Source organism: Pleurodeles waltl, chromosome 6 (assembly GCF_031143425.1).
Source record: "Pleurodeles waltl isolate 20211129_DDA chromosome 6, aPleWal1.hap1.20221129, whole genome shotgun sequence".
Taxonomy (NCBI): domain Eukaryota; kingdom Metazoa; phylum Chordata; class Amphibia; order Caudata; family Salamandridae; genus Pleurodeles; species Pleurodeles waltl.
In genome coordinates this window covers 74,107,649-74,128,990 of record NC_090445.1, presented here as the reverse complement: position 1 = coordinate 74,128,990, position 21,342 = coordinate 74,107,649, and the positions used below count along the sequence as shown (strand labels likewise).

The 21,342-nt window shown below is 46.0% G+C and overlaps 1 protein-coding gene across 1 annotated transcript in view; it reads left to right on the top strand.

Moving 5' to 3' along the window:
- The window catches only part of LOC138299225 (E3 ubiquitin-protein ligase TRIM39-like), a 116,759-nt gene that overhangs the window by 43,167 nt on the left and 52,250 nt on the right, over positions 1 to 21,342 (top strand). The window contains exon 6 of the mRNA XM_069237356.1: positions 7,204 to 7,230. Coding sequence (XP_069093457.1) covers positions 7,204 to 7,230 — 27 coding nt within the window. The remainder of the gene's footprint in view (positions 1 to 7,203; positions 7,231 to 21,342) is intronic.

Here is a 21,342-nt window from a genome sequence, read left to right as displayed (position 1 = left end):
CCCAAAGAGCCCACAATCTCCTCTTGCTACCCTACAGATGTATTCTGTGCCTTTGAGCCAGCTCCACGGGGACCTTGCCTTTTCCTTTTGTTGACCGGTTATCCTGGTGATACGGGGAGTCCCTCCTCTGCCCCCCTTCTAGCTTCTAAATGGGGCACTGATGCAACCAATAGGGGGGCCACCTCTGCCCCCCCTCCCTCAACACCTCAGGAACGTCCAAAGAAGGTCCTTCATGGTGTTCCCCCTCCACTGACAAATCTACCCGACCCACCGACAACCTTCTTTCAGTTAAGTCAATTTCATTTGTCACCACCCTGATAACACACTTCAGCATGGTGTCAATTCTGGTCAGTTTGGTGGGGACAGCCCCACCACCAGCCATTTTGTGTTTTCTCTTTACCCAATAAACAAAAGGTACTTACCAGGGTCTTCAAATCAAAAAACCAAGAGGGGTGGCTGATCCCTGTCTCTGACGCGCACAGACTGGCCTGCTCTTGGCCCAGTGCACTGGCGAATAGACCACGCCCATCCCGCGCCACAATGGTGATTATGTGCTATATAGCGCAATGGTGTCAAAGTTCCTCCTTTGGGGCAGATGGATTCTGGGGGACTGAGCCCCACCCAAGAAAACAGCACAACAAAAAGCACCTCGAAAAACAATCAGACGACTTGTATCTTTGAATCTTTGTAAAAACCTATATATTTTTTTACCCGCTGTTATGGACTTCGGAGTATCATCATCATAAGGAAAAGAGGCAGAGTGACCTGCCGTGATTTGACTAGTGACCTTTTCAATACAGATAGTTCAGTGACAGACTTAACTCCCTCTGCTGTCATCTTAGGCAAAACTTGTTTAATTGACAGAATCTATAATAAAAGTTAATATCAGTCATACAGAGGATGCATAATTCACTGCAGTAGGGCCTCCTTGAGTAGAACTTTGGGGCTCCGTCATCTCACCTAATTTGCCACCCCATTATCTTTTTTTCATTAATGTAACTCTGAGTGTAAGCATATTAAATGGAATGATGTTGCCTTTCTGCCCGAGTCCTTCTTGTAATGAAGACTGGGCAGCCAGGCACACCCTCGAGGTACAGGAGTGAGGCAATGACATTGGACTTGTATTGTTCAGCCCTTCACTTTCACATCAGTAAGAAATCTAGGCTTCAAATTTTATTTGAATTTGTCTTTCGAACCACAGGTTAGAGCTGTTTCCGCCAGTTGTTTCCTTACGTTAAAATCTCTCAGGAAGATGCCCCATCTGGCTCCTGAGGACAATCGGAGGACCATCATCCATGCCTTGGTTACTTCCAAGCTAGACTATGCAAATAATTTGTACCTGGGTCTACTGGCTTGCTTGCTGAATCGCTTGCAGATCATTCAAAGCCGAGCATCACAGCTAATTGTGAAGATACAAGCTCGTTCATCTATGGCCGCCTCCTTACTCGGTGTACTTTGGCTGCCCATTGTCAGCAGCATTACATTCAAGCCATTAATCTTCACTTATGGAACCTTTGAGCAAAAAGGCCCGTTATATTTAAGAAGGTTGTCTGCCTACCATCAGGGCAGATCGTTGTGATCCAACGCGCTGATTCTGCGCCTTCCCAGGGTTTGCAAGGGAAGGAGAGGTGGCTGTTCCTTTTCATTTCTGACTGCCAAACTCTGGAATTCCCTTCCGACTGCTCTGCAATTCACTCCTTCTGAACCAGTTTTTCCTAAACTATTGAAGACTTTTCTTTTTGATGCATAGGCTTTCTGTACTGGGGTTCTGTAAGTTCTTGTTTGTTCCGCCGTCATGCAGCTGAGGCTGGGAGGCTTCTTCGAAAGCAGCTGCGCGCTTTACAAATTCTATTGTACTGTATTGTATTGTAGCCGTGGATGGTGCAGGTGAGCAAGCAACACTGCTGCAATTAGATCTATCCCACATATATCCTGGGCCTTTGTAGAGAGAAGCCCTGTGTGTGGCTTCACGTCATTCCACTCAGACTCTTAAAGTTTCCCTCTCAGCACAAAGTGGGATGGAGTCAGGAAGCTTCACTGACCCCACCACACACTGTGATGATATGGGAATGGCAGACGTCAGAAAGTAGTCCTGTCTCCATCACATTTTGTACTGCCAGGCTCTGCCTCCTAGGAGACGGGAAGGATACTAATGCCATGGATGTCATTTAGAAACAGCTGCAACCCCTGGGGTGCTCCCTGCGACTCCTGACATTGCCTTTGTGACCCCTGGCGTGACCAATCACAAAGGCAGTGGCAGGAGCTGAAGGAAAACAGGGTTATATGTGCCCTGTTTACTTTTTGTCCTAAACTGTGGCATTTTAATTCAATTGTTTAAATCCTCACTGTCTCTAAAAGGGATTTTTACGGGGCACACGGTGAGGCCACAGATAAAACTGATGGGGGCCCACTACAACGTGTATTTATGAGGATTGTGCACATGTGTATATTATAAATAGATTAATTCATAGATCATTAAAATAATGCAAAAGGTTTCTAAAGCAGATATAAACCTAATTTTGTACTACGTGTGTGTGCGGTAAAAAATAGATTTATATCTGCTTCAGACACCTCTTGCATTATTTTATTAACCTTTTACTTAATATTTTTTGATCACATTTTTTTATTGACATTTTCAAGAAAAAGCAACATCGAGCACCAAAACAATTCCACATCACTCGTCCCTCCTACCACTATCTCCCCCTGCGGATCCTGGAAAACCCTCAGCATTCTATCTTGATTCTCTCGACCTACCAGGTCGAATGTAGTCTTCACGAGGACCTCTTACACCCTGTCCCTATATGCTTTCCAGAACCCCCAGAGTGTGTCCCCTTTTCTTGGACACTCTCGACTTTTGTAGACAGTTTTTTCTGCCCGCATTCACCTGTCCATGTCCCTACTCCACTCTGCTCGATGTGGCACCAGTTCCACCCACTACGTATGGAAAATATTGCGCTTTGCAACTGCCAGTCCCTGGTTGCCCACACCTGTGGATTCCCCCACCCCCCCCAAATATGTTCAAAAGACACCACTTTGCTTCAGGTACGAGAAAGACATTGTTTAGACTCTGTACCACTACCCCCCCCCCTTAAGCTTGTATTTTTGGATAATCCTGAATCACATGATAAAAGGCACCCAACTGACCACAGCCCTGCCTGCAATTGGTGGATGTTGCTCTGCCCATTTTAACCAGCTTTATGGGGCATAATATGCACATTGTAATATTTTGGTTGCACAAGACGGAAGCCTGAACTAATTGCAATTTCTGTAGGGAAGGCTGGGGCTTCAATCCATTGTCTCCTAGATCATGTGTCCATTTGTCATGCAATTGTACCAAAGCATCTGGCGAGTTGTGGATTATTTTCTTATATGTCAGTGAGGTGGCTTTGCAAGGGATGTATTCTTCTAGAAGGGGGTCCTCTAAGGGTGCCAACTCTGGAAGTTGCATATTTTTGGGTATCAATTTGTGGAGTGCATGTCGGATCTGTAAGTATCTGTAGTGCTCAGGTGATATGAACACCCCTTGGCTCCATAGGTCCCCCACCCTAGAAATACCTAATGGGTCCTGTTTGTCAAAACCGGGTTGATCTCCCAGTGTACCTAGTACTGCCATGTCCCACAGAGGCGAAAAATGTGTTAGTTTGCCTGTCCACCCCAGGAATCTAATTGGCCTGTGCCAGAAGTGAATGACAATATCTGTTGTTCCCTGACATTTGTACTTACTATTTAATCTTTCATTTATTGCTGCTACAGCTGTGTCTCTACTATAATGCCATTATGTCAAATGCCATCCAGCAACCCCTTGTCTAATATCACCAGGGTAAAACAAATGTGCTATCACTTCCTGTAATGTCATCAGGAGGTGAATGTTTGAATGTTGTCACATTTTGGAGAATCAACGCCAATGACTAGCACTTGTGAAGTCTACGATGTAATGAAAAAAAACAAGTGCTAAGAATTTAAAAGAAAAGTGTTAATGCCTGCTTGAACTAAGAGACAGTGAGCCGTAATGATTCTTGGCTGTGGAGAGAACCGAGTCAAAGTTGTATCAAGACTAGATTAAGACATGTGCAGTTGCTAACCTGTGCTGCGTTACTGAAAATTGAATGCATAGTCAAACGATTTTACATTAGGGAAAAGTAACACATTTTGCAGCAATTGCCATTGGCATAATATAGACAGAAAAGCTGTTATATCAGACCCACACCCTCTATGATGTGGCAGGAGTATAAAGTACATAAAGAATAGGCATCCTCAAGGTCATGTATTACAATTTAATGCTATACACGTCTGTCTATGCACCTTCCAAAGTTTACCAGTCACCACTGCTATACCAAGTGATTCCTGACTTCAGTTGCTATAAATAATAAGGACATTGCACTACATCTCTCAAATAGTCATGACGCCAGATTTAGAGGAGGGCTGCCCCGTCACCCTCCTTTCAGTCGCTTGCCTTGTTGGCTTTCGGCAGAAAACATCCACCGATGTCCACCCAAACTGTTTATAAAGCTCCCAGCATATGGTGGATATTATTCATTGTTTTGTTTTCCCCTCAAAGCAGGAACTTCTTTGGGGGACTAATCATTAAATTATCCACTTGTGCCCTGATGCATGAAATAATTTTGCACTCACAAAGCCTGAAGTGCACCATATCTGGTGTTCCAACGGTAGCACAGAGATACTTGCTGGATTGACCCTTCAAGGCCTCTCAGCAGGAGCTGAGCAAATTTTAGTGGGGTCCAGACTGACATATTCCTACCCAGTTTCTGACTTCTATACAGAAGCCCTAGAGGATGCACAGAGAGGCTGACAGCTGTTCAAGAGACGCATAGAAGATGCAATTCTGTTGAACATTAAGAAAACCTTCAACCATTATCTAGTGCTGATAAGGAGTGTCATATCTTGCAGAGTCCCTAAAAGATCTTCTGGGGGCTTTCTTCTGGATTTGCCTACTCATTTGCACCGGTCAAATGCACCTGAACTCGTGTTTTGAGCCTTGTTCCTCGTGTTCTTGGAGACAGTGCCCTAATTCTGGTAGGAGTTTCTGCAGGAGGTCACATCTACTTGGGGTGGAATAAGATGCCATAGTTCGGCTTGTTCCTTTTGTTTGTTTACTTCCCAGGTCATGCAGTCCCACTCCCTTCATGGTATACTTATATTTGTGGCCAGCTGTTGTTAAGGGGTGATCTCCTTGAGGTCCTGTACCAGGATTTGGGGCTTCTATTTTTCTGCCCTGTTGAGGTAAATGACTGGGCAGATGATTGCTGTTCTGAGTTTAGCTCTCTTCTTCAATCGTGTCCTGGTACTACTTGTTTTATCCGCCAGCATATTCTGTCTGGCTATAGGGGAAGGATGTGACGTGCCAGTTCTAGTTTGGTATGCGGAGTGCTGCTTACCCGTTACCGGGCTCCCTCAACACTGCCTAGTCTCTGTTTGCCATCTGGCCACTGATTTGAAGTCTTCTTAGCTTTCCTCTGTGGTAAACTCGGGCAGTTCTATATGATGACTGCATGGAGATTTCTTATCAAGCCGCCTGCAACTGAGGAGTGGTTAAAGTGCTGGTTTTGTGCATTGCATTTCTTTACATTTGTCAGGTTTGTCTCCACCTATAAAGGCACATGGAAAAGGACAGAGAACCATATTCGGCTTCCTAGGTGACACCATATATGGTTTTGTGACTTCACATCCAGGGTGGTGCAGGGGTTGGCTTGGAGCCACAGTGCCACCTTTTGGTGCCGGAAGACTGTTGCAAATGTCCTAGATCCAGTATTTCCTAGATCCGGGATTGAGCTTAGCTTCCAGCGTTGCACCAGGAAGGGTGAAAAAAAGAAGCTGGCTAGTGTCCTGGTCTGCTCTGGTGCTTTCTTCTGCCCACACTTTGGGAATCGTCATAAGCCTCTCAGGCACCAGGCCAGGACAGTGGTATATTATGTTAGCTCACACGCCAGCCATTTGGGCAGAGACCGTGTGTGTCTACTCCTACCATCCCAGACACTACTTAGAAAATCCATTTTCCTATTCTTAGTAGTTTATGTACCTCAGGACATCAAAAGAATGTACTTTCTCAGAAATACATACAAAGATATCTTTGTGCATGTTTTTTATTTTGTGTACTGCAATTGTGGAACTTCGGATATGGGATGCAGTCTTCAGAATAGACTCTCCACCATCACTTCATTAATCTGTATGCTGTCAGCTCTGAAGTATAGAAAACTCACAATAAATTAATGCTAATGTTGCATTTAGCTCTGAATGTCAAAACAGATTTGTAAAGTGCTTGTGTCCTAGGCATGGCACTTGAAGTTACAATAACCTCACTTTATGTAAGAGGCCCATCTTCCAAGAACTAATGGCACTGATGCAACTTATACTGACTCAAGCAGTTTAGTACAAGACTGCCTATTTACCGGGTGAGCACAGGGAGTTAAATAAGACTATGTTATTTTGCTCTGCAGGTCATGAGACTTGGGCGCAGACTTCCAGTGGGAGTCTATTCTAGAGACTTGGGTTGTGGCAGCAAAGTGGCTGTCTCCTCTGCTCTTCACCTGGTTCCAGAAACCACTTGGAGGTTTAGTTGGACTGAGTGGTGAGCGATGGAGCGAGCGATAAACCTTATCCTGAAGGGATGTAGTTGTTCCTCCTTCCAGACACTTGTTATTGATGCACAGGATCTCAAATGACATTCTGGGTTTGATTCATATGTTGGTGGCAAAGGACATAGATAAGCCCATGTGGCTTTAGAAATGCGCAAGTGAAAAAATTGGGAATTCAAGGGCTGCCCCACACGGCACGGCGGCCAGCCTGTGTGCCACGGAGCAGCCGCGCATCTGCGCGTACACAATTGAAGCAGCGCCGTGGCCCAGGATGCTGATGAGACACCCTAAAGTAAACAAACCTCACATTGATTGGAATCTTACTTTTGAGTTGGAGGAGATTTATTCACATGGGGCAAAATCCAAACGCGAATAGCATTAGACTGGTTTAAATTTATGGATTAGTTAGGATTTGACTAATGTTGTTCAGTTGAAGTTTGGGATTGAAGTATTGGTGAGGGATAAAGGTAATTGCCTTTTCAGTGAATTAGATTTCAGAACATTTACACATAAAATATATCTTTTTAATTGTAAACCCTGATTGTAGATCCAAATTTGTGCATTTCCATATGGGTTTATACTGTTTTAATTTCCTATATTTGTCTTCTAGAGTGGAGATGGGCCCGCAGCTTTGCAGGTAACTACAGATTGTCCTTTCTTTTGGTTTCCTCACTTTCTCTTTCATTTCTTATTGTTATGTGAGTGTTTTCAATAAGCTGCATCTACTGGTCTCTGCATTAATTTGATATTGTTTCTTTATTAACAATGTGCAGCATGTCAGAGAGCCTCTGCTGTTAGTCAGATGGACTATTTTTTTTTTTTGCTTTGGTATTATTCATGCTTTGGCGGCAGAACACATCAGAACATGCAGCAGCATTTTGGAAGAGAACAGACAGTGAGCACTGCTCCAGGGTTTCTGTAACTCTGCTGTGGTCTGTGCCATTGCTGGGTTTTTCATTGCTTCTAGGTTCTGCATGGCTGCTGGGATCTGCACTCTTGCTTGGATACAGCTGCTGGAATCTGTACTGCTGTTGGGATCTGCACCACTGCTGGGATCAGTAGTGCTGCTGTGGTCTGTGCCACTGCTGGGATCTTCAGTGCTTCTGGGATCTGCAGCACGGCTAGTATTGTTATCTGTAGTGCTGCTTGGGCCCGTGCCTCTTCTGGGATCTGCGGTACTGCTGGGATACATATTGCTGCTACAGTCTGTGCCCTTCTTGCTGGAGCCTGCACAGCTGCCGGGATTTGTAGCATTGCCTTGGTCTGCACTTCTGCTGAGGGCTGCACCACTGCTGATTGTCTGTAGCACTTCTGTTTTTTTTTATTGGTGGTGGGATCTGTAGTGCTGCTGGCACCTTAACGTTGGGGGTACCCCGTGGGACAATATTTTTTCAGCACCTCCGAATGACCTCCTTCTTCACGGATTCCTTCACTATCATCCTGCATTGGTGCTCCTTATCTCACCTTAGCCACTCTCTCACATTTATTTTTTTATAGCGCTACTCATTTCAGTGTAGACTGTCAGAGCACTTTACATCACAAACATGTTATACAGAGACAGTGAGGCATAGAAGTGTGTAAATCAATGTATAGAGAATGCTACTTAAGACAATGAGGAATACAAGGCATACGAGTCACACGTAATCCATAGTGGTAGGCACTGTATGTTAAAAGTGCTTGGCCTGGAGAAACAAAGGGACAGATTTACTAAGTTTTCAGACTGCACAGTAACCAGAGTTGCTGTGCTGCACTATATTAGAAAGACAGCGCACAACAGCACCACATCTACTAAGATATAGTGCTCAGGCAGGTCCATCCAGTACGACATTCTATGCTTTGACAAAGTTTAACACTTTACAAGTTTGTATGTGGGCTGTACAATACAGCACACATACAAAGTTGGAAAGGTTTGAAGAAAATAAATATTTTCTCTAACTTTACATCTGCGTCAAGGAGGTGTAGTTTTGATGCAATTCCCTTTCTATTAAAGTTAGTAGATAGGGATGAGTGTCCATGTACCACCCATGGGACATATCCTTGACGTAACGTAGCGCATATTGCACTTTGAGTTACTTTAGGGCTACTGCCCAACACTAGTCAGGTATTGAGCTGGAAAGTAAGGCCCAAAACAGCACTTTGCACTAGGTGTGCATCCTTTTCTTAATGCAAACCAGGTGTAAAGTGTTAGTAAATCTGCCCGTAAATTCAGGATTTAAAATGTAACACAATAAGTGGGGGTGTCAAATTAATTAAATTCTATTACTGTGCAGGCAACTCTATTTGACAACCGTAAAAAAACAAAACATTGAAAGAAATAACAATAGGGTTAAAAACCTATGCCTTTCAATTTGTATGCAGTTCACTGTGCTATCGTAAAGGGATTGTAACTGATAAACTCCAAGTAACAAAAGGATCTCTGTGACAAAAGCAATAACCCAAAGAGTTACCTACATAAAACACTAGTCTGGGATCTGCATGTTAGTCGTTGAGCTTTGTAGCGGGAACATTAGCCCTATATGCTACTTTATCACTAGTCAAAAGTATGTCTAAGTTTTATAGAGCACATACCTGTCTAGGACCAGGCTTCCCAACGCTAAAAGGAACTCAGTTGTTACACAATTTTAGACAAACTGATACGTTTTCAGCTGTTTCGAGAAGATTAACTGATTGTTATTTACTCTGAGATCAAGAGGGAGGGATGTCCATAGTCTGGCAGTCTGATATGCAAAGGAGCGGACTCCACCTTTAGCTTTTCTGATTCTGGGAACCGTCAGCAGGGCGTGGTTGTTCGATCTAAGCTCTCTAGCAGCTTTATACGAGGTAACAAGGTGCCGGAGGATGTTACCGTTGGCTGAGTATTTCAGCTTATGTGCAATACATAAAGCTTTGGATTGTACCATTTTGGCTATAGGTAGGCAATGTAATTTGACGACAGCAGGTTGTGCTGACTCCTATTTGGAAAGACCTAGCAGCACAGGGCTACGGCATTCTGAATGACTTGTAATTTCTTTATGACATAAGAATGGCTTCCCAGAAACAGGGAATTGCCATAGCCCAGGCATAATAGGATAACTCTGTGTACGACATCTTTCTAGTTTCAAGCGGGAGCCATTTAATCGTTTTCCTTATGGCTCTTAACAGGCCAAAACATGACCTCAACACTTTCTTGGATTAAGAGGCCATGGATTAATCTTTGTCCAGGACCACTCCTAGGCCCTTAACTTAAGGTTTTGGAAGGGGTCGTTCCCCTAAGAATGAATGCCATAGGAGTTGATCCCATAGGGAGGGATTGTTGCCCACGATCATGACTTTGGTCTTTTCTCTATTCAATTTGAGGCAACTGGCCGCCATCCAATTCATGACCCGTTTCAGACAGGCGGAGAACTTTCCTGATACTAGCTTGATGTTAGGTGAGTGTGGGGCTCAGGAAACATCCCTGCGGCACTCCACACGCTGATGTGTCTTGGATGAAAAAGGCCCTTCCTTCACCTGGAGACTCCTGATCTCTAGAAATGAGCCAGCTGAGAGCCTTGGCAGTGATGCCAACCTCTTCCAGCCTCTTGCATAAAGTTGGATGGGCCACTGTGTCGAAGGCTGTACTTAAGTCTAAAAGAATAAGTGCCGCCGAACCTCTCTGGTCCCAGACTCTTTTTAGATTTTCTGTGATTAGTATGAGAAGACAAATGGTCTCCGTCAAGTGCATTAACCAACATTACATTGTAATAAATCCCCTGAAAAAACGCCATGCACAGAAAGATCTCTGCAGACTACGCTCATCTCGCTGCTGCCTGTTATTCAAAAAGCGCTCACTTGATCATGTTGTGTGGTGTGGCAGCACCAATTGCACCACCCTAAAGCCACCACTGCTTGCTGGGGTCTATGGTGCTACTGAATTCTGCACTACTGCTGGGGCTGCACCAGTGTTGAGCTCTGCATTGTTGCTGAGCTCTTTACCCCTGCTGGGGTCTGTAGCATGTCTGTATTCTGTAGTGCTTCTGGGATCAGCAGTTCTGCTGCTGTCTGTACTGCTGCTGAGGTCTGCTGCTGAGGTCTGCACCGTTGCTGGGACTGTACCGTTGCTGCAGTCTGTAGCACTGCTGGGTTCTGTAGAGCAGCTGGAATCTGATGTACTATTGGGATCTGTAGTGCTGTTGGAATCTGCATTGATGCTGGGGTCTTAAGCACTGCTTGGGGCCTTCACTGCTTGTGGAGTGTGAAGCACTGCAGGGTTCTGTAGCATTTCAGGGATCTGCATCGCTGTTGGGGTCTACAGAATTGCTGATGTCTGCACTGCTGCTGGGGTCTGTAGCACATCGCACTGCTGCTGGGGTATGCACTGAAGCTGGTGTCAGTACCAGCGCTAGACCTGTGGTGACTGGTCCATGGAACTGTCATCACGACCATTAGAGCCCCTGGGCCAAATAACAAAACATTTTTACTGATGCTATTTCATGTCCTTGGTGGTAGGTTAAGGCAGTGTTTGGTACAAACATCGTCTACAGCTGTATTGTGAATGCACATATCTGGATATCTCAATGTGTGACATTAATGTTTTGTAGTATTTTGTTGTGGTGGTGATGTGTTCTGTTGTTTTTGTGCTGCTTTGTTTTTGTGTTGAATTACTGTAATGTGATGTTATTGTGTTGTAATGGGGTTGTTATGTTGCTTTCTGTTTTAACCCCTTCGAATGTGATGTTATTGTGTTGTAATGGGGTTGTTATGTTGCTTTCTGTTTTAACCCCTTCGATGCGCTGGACGGCCCCTGGCCATCCGGCACGTCGGCGTGTATGTGCATCGTACATACGGGGGCCGTCCGACTTGCACAGTACTGGAAATCCCTCTGGTGCGGGCACCAGGGGTATTTCTTTTGGAGAGAAACTACCTTGGGAGGTGGGAGAATGCTTCCCCACCTCCCAATGCCGTTTCTGTGTTTTCAGGGAAATTACGGTAATGCTCGCAGCATGCTGATGTCATTTCTCTGAATATGAAAGTGAAATTATCCGATCATTTTACTTTCTCTGCATCAGTGCTCAAGTGGATCGCTGCTTGGGGATCACCGCAGGAGGGCCATCCCCAAGGAGGGTGGGCAGGGATGTGGAATTCCTATCGCCCGACGCCCGGGACATCTTGTTTGGGGTCAAGGGCAACAAGTTTTTATGTTTACTTTGTCCTTGGGACAAGTAGGCCCAACCCTCTGCAACACAAACCCTTTGGCTGCCTGTTTACAGAGAGTGGAACTCTCTGCAGTTGAGGTAATGTGTTTCCAAAAGACAATGCTGTTCGAACTTGTATTTATGGTTCATTATTTGAAAGCCATTATTATTAGGGTGAGTGCTGTAAATAAATGTGTTCGATGGCATCTGTCGCTGTAGATACACATGGTCTGCATAGCTCGCCATCTGGTGTTGGGTCGGAGTGTTACAAGTTGTTTTTCTTCGAAGAAGTGTTTTCGAGTCACTGGACCGAGTGGCTCCTCCTTCTGTGCTCATTGCGCATGGGCGTCGACTCCATCTTCGATTGTTTTCTTTCCGCCATCGGGTTCGGACGTGTTCCTGTCGCTCCGAGTTTCGGAACGGAGAGATAGCTGAAAACGGAAGATTTTCAACGGTATCGTTGCGATCCGGTTCGAGATAAACACAGACGACAACGCATTGAACATCGAAGCGCTTCGGTGCCCTTCGGGGTAGATTTCGGCACACCGTCGGGGCCTAGTCGGCCCGACCGCGTGGAGAACAACGCCGATGGAACGGACCCCGTTTCGATTCTGCCCTGAATGCCACAACAAATATCCCTATACGGTCCAACACTCGGTCTGTAACCTGTGCCTGTCACCCGAGCACAGCGAAGAATCCTGTGAGGCCTGTCGGGCGTTCCGGTCCCGAAAAACTCTGCGCGACCATCGAGCGAGAAGACTGCAGATGGCGTCCACGCCAAAGGAGCATCGACAGTTCGAGACAGAAGAGGAACAGGAGGAATCCTTTTCCATCCAGGATTCAGACTCCGACGAACTCGACAATACAAAAACTGTGAGTAAGACGTCGAGATCAGAAATTAAAAAAGGCAAAAAGGCCCAGGGGACGCCACTGCCAACCGGCCATGGCTCCACCCAACTTCACGGTGACCAACAATCGGCACCGAAAAAGGCCCATTCAGTGTCGAGATCGTCCGACTCCGGTCGAGACACTGGCACGCAGCCTCCTCGGGACCGAGAGAGTGCTAAACAGAAGCATCGACACCGAGAGTTCGGTGTCGACACGGATCGACGCCGAGACAGTGGCGCCGAAGACCATAGAGGCCAAGATTTTTCGGCACAAAAGAAGAGGAAGGTTACCTCGGAGCCGAAAAAACAAACAACAGGGTTTTCGGAGCCGAAAAAAGCACCAACAGACCCAGTTTCAGGCTCCTATACTGAAGAACTTTCTATGTCTTCACAAATGAAAAGACACAGATTCGAACAAGAACTGCAATCCACTGAAGTGGATCACACGCAAAAGCGTATCTTTATTCAGCAGGGGACAGGGAAGATCAGTACCCTTCCACCTGTCAAAAGAAAGAGAACACTTCAGTTTGTAGCACGAGAGGCTCCTCAGCAACAAACAGCAAAGACGGTAACACCTCCTCCCTCGCCTCCACCTGTAACTCCGGCTTCGCCAACTTACACCCCGTCACATTCGCCAGCTCACACCGCCATGAGCCACGACGACCAAGATCATGACGCGTGGGACTTGTACGATGCACCAGTGTCTGATAACAGCCCAGACACATACCCAACTAGGCCATCACCACCTGAGGACAGCACAGCCTATTCACAAGTGGTGGCTAGAGCAGCTCAGTTCCATAATGTGGAACTACACTCTGAACAAGTAGAGGATGACTTTTTATTTAACACCCTTTCCTCCACCCACAGCTCCTACCAAAGCCTGCCTATGCTCCCAGGCATGCTACGCCATGCAAAGGAGATCTTCAAGGAGCCAGTTAAAAGTAGGGCAGTAACGCCTAGAGTGGACAAAAAGTATAAGGTGCCTCCTACGGACCCTGTATTCATCACCTCTCAGCTGCCACCAGATTCTGTGGTGGTAGGGGCTGCCAGAAAACGGGCAAATTCACACACTTCTGGGGATGCACCTCCCCCAGATAAAGAAAGCAGAAAGTTCGATGCAGCCGGGAAGAGGGTCGCTGTCCAGGCAGCAAACCAGTGGCGCATCGCAAACTCACAAGCGCTGCTAGCGCGATACGACAGAGCCCACTGGGATGAGATGCAGCATCTCATTGAACATCTCCCAAAAGATCTACAAAAAAGAGCAAAACAGGTTGTTGAAGAGGGTCAAAACATTTCCAACAATCAAATACGCTCCTCTATGGATGCAGCAGACACAGCCGCAAGGACCATTAATACGTCGGTTACCATCCGTAGGCACGCATGGCTCAGAACGTCTGGATTCAAGCCAGAAATTCAGCAGGCAGTACTTAACATGCCAGTAAACGAAAAACTTCTGTTCGGTCCGGAGGTCGACACAGCCATAGAAAAGCTCAAAAAGGACACTGACACTGCCAAGGCCATGGGCGCACTCTACTCCCCGCAGAGCAGAGGATCTTATACCACCTTCCGCAAAACACCTTTTAGAGGAGGGTTTCGGGGTCAGGCCACACAAGCCAGTACCTCACAGTCCGCACCGTCCACCTACCAGGGACAGTACAGGGGAGGCTTTCGGGGCCAGTATAGAGGAGGGCAATTCCCTAGGAATAGAGGAAGATTTCAAAGCCCCAAAACCACTACCAACAAGCAGTGACTCACACGTCACTCACCCCCCCACACAACACCAGTGGGGGGAAGGATAGGTCAATATTACGAAGCATGGGAGGAAATAACTACAGACACATGGGTTCTAGCAATTATCCAACATGGTTATTGCATAGAATTCCTGCAATTCCCTCCAGACATACCACCAAAATCACAAAATTTATCAAAACACCATTCACAGCTTCTACAGATAGAAGTTCAAGCACTACTGCAAAAAAATGCAATAGAATTAGTACCACGCACACAAATAAACACAGGAGTTTATTCACTGTACTTCTTGATACCAAAAAAGGACAAAACACTGAGACCAATTCTAGACCTCAGAGTAGTAAACACATTCATCAAATCAGACCACTTTCACATGGTCACACTACAAGAAGTGTTACCATTGCTCAAAAAACACAACTACATGACAACCCTAGACCTCAAAGACGCATATTTCCATATACCAATACATCAATCACACAGAAAATATCTAAGGTTTGTATTCAAAGGAATACATTACCAATTCAAAGTATTGCCTTTCGGTTTAACAACCGCTCCAAGGGTATTCACAAAATGCCTAGCAGTAGTCGCTGCACACATCAGAAGGCAGCAAATACATGTATTCCCGTATCTAGACGACTGGCTAATCAAAACCAGTTCGCTCACACAATGCTCAAACCACACAAATCAAGTCATACAAACCCTCTACAAACTAGGGTTCACCGTCAACTTTGCAAAATCCAACGTTCAGCCAAGCAAAGTACAGCAATATCTAGGAGCCATAATAGACACGACAAAAGGAGTAGCAACGCCAACTCCACAAAGAATTCACAATTTCAACAGAGTCATTCAACACATGTCTCCAAATCAAACAATACAAGCAAGAACAATACTACAGCTCCTAGGCATGATGTCCTCATGCATAGCCATTGTCCCAAACGCAAGACTGCACATGAGGCCCTTACAACAGTGCCTAGCCTCACAGTGGTCTCAAGCACAGGGTCACCTTCTAGATCTGGTGTTAATAGACCGCCAAACTTACCTCTCGCTTCTATGGTGGAACAGTATAAATTTAAACAAAGGGCGGCCTTTCCAAGACCCAGTGCCACAGTACGTAATAACAACAGATGCTTCCATGACAGGGTGGGGAGCACATCTCAATCAACACAACATAAGAGGACAATGGAACATACATCAAACAAAACTGCATATAAATCATCTAGAATTATTAGCAGTTTTTCAAGCACTAAAAGCTTTCCAACCAATCATAACCCACAAATACATCCTTATCAAAACAGACAACATGACAACGATGTATTATCTAAACAAACAAGGAGGAACACATTCAACGCAGTTAAGCTTATTAGCTCAAAACATATGGAAGTGGGCAATCCACCATCAAATTCGCCTCATAGCACAGTTTATTCCAGGGATCCAGAATCAACTGGCAGACAATCTCTCTCGAGATCACCAGCAAGTCCACGAATGGGAAATCCACCCACAAATTCTGAACACCTACTTCACACTCTGGGGAACACCTCAAATAGACTTATTTGCAACAAAAGAGAACGCAAAATGCCAAAACTTCGCGTCCAGATACCCACACAAGCAATCCCAAGGCAATGCCCTATTGATGAACTGGTCAGGAATATTTGCTTACGCTTTTCCTCCTCTCCCTCTCCTCCCTTATCTAGTAAACAAATTGAGTCAAAACAAACTCAAACTCATTTTAATAGCACCAACGTGGGCAAGACAACCCTGGTACACAACACTGCTAGATCTTTCTGTAGTACCCCACATCAAACTGCCGAACAAACCAGATCTGTTAACGCAACACAACCAACAGATCAGACACCCAGATCCAGCATCGCTGAATCTAGCAATCTGGCTCCTGAAATCCTAGAATTCGGACACTTACAACTTAGCCAAGAGTGTATGGAGGTCATAAAGCAGGCCAGAAGGCCATCCACTAGACACTGCTACGCAAGTAAGTGGAAAAGATTTGTTTGTTACTGCCATCATAATCAGATACAACCACTAGACGCAACTCCAAAACATATAGTAAATTACTTGCTCCATTTACAAAAAGCAAAGCTAGCCTTCTCTTCTATTAAAATACACCTTGCAGCAATATCTGCATACTTGCAGACTACCTATTCAACTTCCTTGTATAGGATACCAGTCATCAAAGCATTCATAGAAGGTCTTAAAAGAATTATACCACCAAGAACACCACCTGTTCCTTCATGGAACCTAAACGTGGTCCTAACAAGACTCATGGGCCCACCTTTCGAACCCATGCACTCTTGCGGAATACAATTCCTAACCTGGAAAGTTGCCTTTCTCATCGCCATTACATCTCTGAGAAGAGTAAGTGAAATTCAAGCGTTCACAACACAGGAACCTTTTATACAAATACATAAAAATAAGGTCGTCCTACGACCTAATCCAAAAATTATACCAAAAGTTATTTCACCGTTCCATCTAAATCAAACGGTAGAACTACCAGTTTTTTTCCCACAGCCAGATTCTGTGGCTGAAAGAGCACTACATACACTAGATGTCAAAAGAGCATTAATGTACTACATTGACAGAACAAAGAACATCAGAAAGACTAAACAGCTATTTATTGCATTCCAAAAACCTCATGCAGGTAACCCAATATCAAAACAAGGTATAGCCAGATGGATTGTTAAATGCATCCAAATCTGCTACCTTAAAGCATAAAGACAACTGCCCATTACTCCCAGGGCACATTCAACAAGGAAAAAAGGTGCTTCAATGGCCTTTTTAGGAAACATCCCAATGCATGAAATATGTAAGGCAGCCACATGGTCTACGCCTCACACATTCACCAAACACTACTGTATAGATGTGCTATCCGCACAACAAGCTGCAGTAGGTCAAGCTGTATTAAGAACTCTATTTCAGACAACTTCTACTCCTACAGGCTAAACCACCGCTTATGGGGAAATAACTGCTTACTAGTCTATGCAGACCATGTGTATCTACAGCGACAGATGACATCGAACTGAAAATGTCACTTACCCAGTGTACATCTGTTCGTGGCATCAGTCGCTGAGATTCACATGGGCCCACCCACCTCCCCGGAAGCCTGTAGCAGTTCAGAAGTTACCTTCAATTTTGTACATTTGTATATATATTATTTAAACCTTTAATAGGTACATACTTACACATTTCATTGCGCGGGCACTATTACTATAGTACAACTCCTACCTCACCCTCTGCGGGGAAAACAATCGAAGATGGAGTCGACGCCCATGCGCAATGAGCACAGAAGGAGGAGCCACTCGGTCCAGTGACTCGAAAACACTTCTTCGAAGAAAAACAACTTGTAACACTCCGACCCAACACCAGATGGCGAGCTATGCAGACCATGTGAATCTCAGCGACTGATGCCACAAACAGATGTACACTGGGTAAGTGACATTTTCATTTAAGGTCACACTTCACTACTGACGTTGGTTCCAGTACAAAAAGAAAAAACGTGTATACACAGGTTTGAAAAGTTTAGGCTATGAGGCTAAGTATAATGCTCCCAGAATGCTCTCTGATTAGATGCAAATGAAGTGTCATTTAGTAAAATGTGTTGATGCATGCTAGTATTTCCCAAAAATATTTCTAATGGAAAATCAGTGTAACCATTTTCAACACGATTATGGGAAGCATGAAAATAAACAAACACTGTAGGAAGTTGGCTCTGTATGTGCTATTTCAAAGTAAGGAATAGCATGCACAGAGTCCAAGGGTTCCCCTTAGAGGTAAAATAGTGGTAAAAATAGATAATACTAATGCTCTATTTTGTGGTAGTGTGGTCGAGCAGTAGGCTTATCCAAGGAGTAGTGTTAAGCATTTGTTGTACATACACATAGACAATAAATGAGGTACACACACTCAGAGACAAATCCAGCCAATAGGTTTTTATATAGAAAAATATCTTTTCTTAGTTTATTTTAAGAACCACAGGTTCAAATTCTACATGTAATAGCTCATTCGAAAGGTATTGCAGGTAAGTACTTTAGGAACTTCAAATCATCAAAATTGCATGTATACTTTTCAAGTTATTCACAAATAGCTGTTTTAAAAGTGGACACTTAGTGCAATTTTCACAGTTCCTAGGGGAGGTAAGTATTTGTTAGTTTTACCAGGTAAGTAAGACACTTACAGGGTTCAGTTCTTGGTCCAAGGTAGCCCACCGTTGGGGGTTCAGAGCAACCCCAAAGTCACCACACCAGCAGCTCAGGGCCGGTCAGGTGCAGAGTTCAAAGTGGTGCCCAAAACACATAGGCTAGAATGGAGAGAAGGGGGTGCCCCGGTTCCGGTCTGCTTGCAGGTAAGTACCCGCGTCTTCGGAGGGCAGACCAGGGGGGTTTTGTAGGGCACCGGGGGGGACACAAGTCCACACAGAAATTTCACCCTCAGCGGCGCGGGGGCGGCCGGGTGCAGTGTAGAAACAAGCGTCGGGTTCGCAATGTTAGTCTATGAGAGATCTCGGGATCTCTTCAGCGCTGCAGGCAGGCAAGGGGGGGATTCCTCGGGGAAACCTCCACTTGGGCAAGGGAGAGGGACTCCTGGGGGTCACTTCTCCAGTGAAAGTCCGGTCCTTCAGGTCCTGGGGGCTGCGGGTGCAGGGTCTCTCCCAGGCGTCGGGACTTTAGGTTCAAAGAGTCGCGGTCAGGGGAAGCCTCGGGATTCCCTCTGCAGGCGGCGCTGTGGGGGCTCAGGGGGGACAGGTTTTGGTACTCACAGTATCAGAGTAGTCCTGGGGTCCCTCCTGAGGTGTTGGATCTCCACCAGCCGAGTCGGGGTCGCCGGGTGCAGTGTTGCAAGTCTCACGCTTCTTGCGGGGAGCTTGCAGGGTTCTTTAAAGCTGCTGGAAACAAAGTTGCAGCTTTTCTTGGAGCAGGTCCGCTGTCCTCGGGAGTTTCTTGTCTTTTCGAAGCAGGGGCAGTCCTCAGAGGATGTCGAGGTCGCTGGTCCCTTCGGAAGGCGTCGCTGGAGCAGGATCTTTGGAAGGCAGGAGACAGGCCGGTGAGTTTCTGGAGCCAAGGCAGTTGTCGTCTTCTGGTCTTCCGCTGCAGGGGTTTTCAGCTGGGCAGTCCTTCTTCTTGTAGTTGCAGGAATCTAATTTTCTAGGGTTCAGGGTAGCCCTTAAATACTAAATTTAAGGGCGTGTTTAGGTCTGGGGGGTTAGTAGCCAATGGCTACTAGCCCTGAGGGTGGGTACACCCTCTTTGTGCCTCCTCCCAAGGGGAGGGGGTCACAATCCTAACCCTATTGGGGGAATCCTCCATCTGCAAGATGGAGGATTTCTAAAAGTTAGAGTCACTTCAGCTCAGGACACCTTAGGGGCTGTCCTGACTGGCCAGTGACTCCTCCTTGTTGCTTTCTTTGTTCCCTCCAGCCTTGCCGCCAAAAGTGGGGGCCGTGGCCGGAGGGGGCGGGCAACTCCACTAAGCTGGAGTGCCCTGCTGGGCTGTGACAAAGGGGTGAGCCTTTGAGGCTCACCGCCAGGTGTCACAGCTCCTGCCTGGGGGAGGTGTTAGCATCTCCACCCAGTGCAGGCTTTGTTACTGGCCTCAGAGTGACAAAGGCACTCTCCCCATGGGGCCAGCAACATGTCTCTAGTGTGGCAGGCTGCTGGAACCAGTCAGCCTACACAGATAGTTGGTTAAGTTTCAGGGGGCACCTCTAAGGTGCCCTCTGTGGTGTATTTTACAATAAAATGTACACTGGCATCAGTGTGCATTTATTGTGCTGAGAAGTTTGATACCAAACTTCCCAGTTTTCAGTGTAGCCATTATGGTGCTGTGGAGTTCGTGTAAAACAGACTCCCAGACCATATACTCTTATGGCTACCCTGCACTTACAATGTCTAAGGTTTTGTTTAGACACTGTAGGGGCACAGTGCTCATGCACTGGTACCCTCACCTATGGTATAGTGCACCCTGCCTTAGGGCTGTAAGGCCTGCTAGAGGGGTGTCTTACCTATACTGCATAGGCAGTGAGAGGCTGGCATGGCACCCTGAGGGGAGTGCCATGTCGACTTACTCATTTTGTTCTCACTAGCACACACAGGCTTGTAAGCCGTGTGTCTGTGCTGAGTGAGGGGTCTCTAGGGTGGCATAAGACATGCTGCAGCCCTTAGAGACCTTTCTTGGCATCAGGGCCCTTGGTACTAGAAGTACCAGTTACAAGGGACTTATCTGAATGCCAGGGTGTGCCAATTGTGGATACAATGGTACATTTTAGGTGAAGGAACACTGGTGCTGGGGCCTGGTTAGCAGGGTCCCAGCACACTTCTCAGTCAAGTCAGCATCAGTATCAGGCAAAAAGTGGGGGGTAACTGCAACAGGGAGCCATTTCTTTACACAAGCCCCCCCCAGCCCACAGGCCAGGAGACTCAGCCCAAGCTGGGAGAGTCTTCCTAGTCTGTCAGGCGAGGAAGAGTAGGAGAAATAGGCTGGTTAGTTGCAGGGCCTACTCTGCCTTACATCCTTCTGTTCAGGTCATTCCCTTTGGGGAACTGACCCACTTCCACAGTGATAGGACCTAGTCTGAATTGCCTCTTGTCTGCCTCTTCAATGTCTCCACCCATTCTTTTTATTTTGGGTTTAGAGGTATCCACCTCTGCTAATCTTATCTTAGCCAGGGTCATCCCTAGCTTACCCAAAGAGGTTACCCAGAGCTGGAGTAACCCCACCATGACCAACAGGGTCAGGGGGCCTAACTTGCTATTTGGCATGGGGTCTGACCACCATGCCAAGGACAGTGCAGCCATAAAGGCTAACACCCAGCAGAGGCCACTGACAGCTGTCAGTGCCCAGAACCACACCTTTAGCTCTTCACCTAAAAGGGAAGGGGCTAAGTTACAGGCCTCTTTGGGTTCAGGTTGCCTGTCTGCTGTATTAGAGTGGGGGGTTACCACATCTTGTAGTAAAC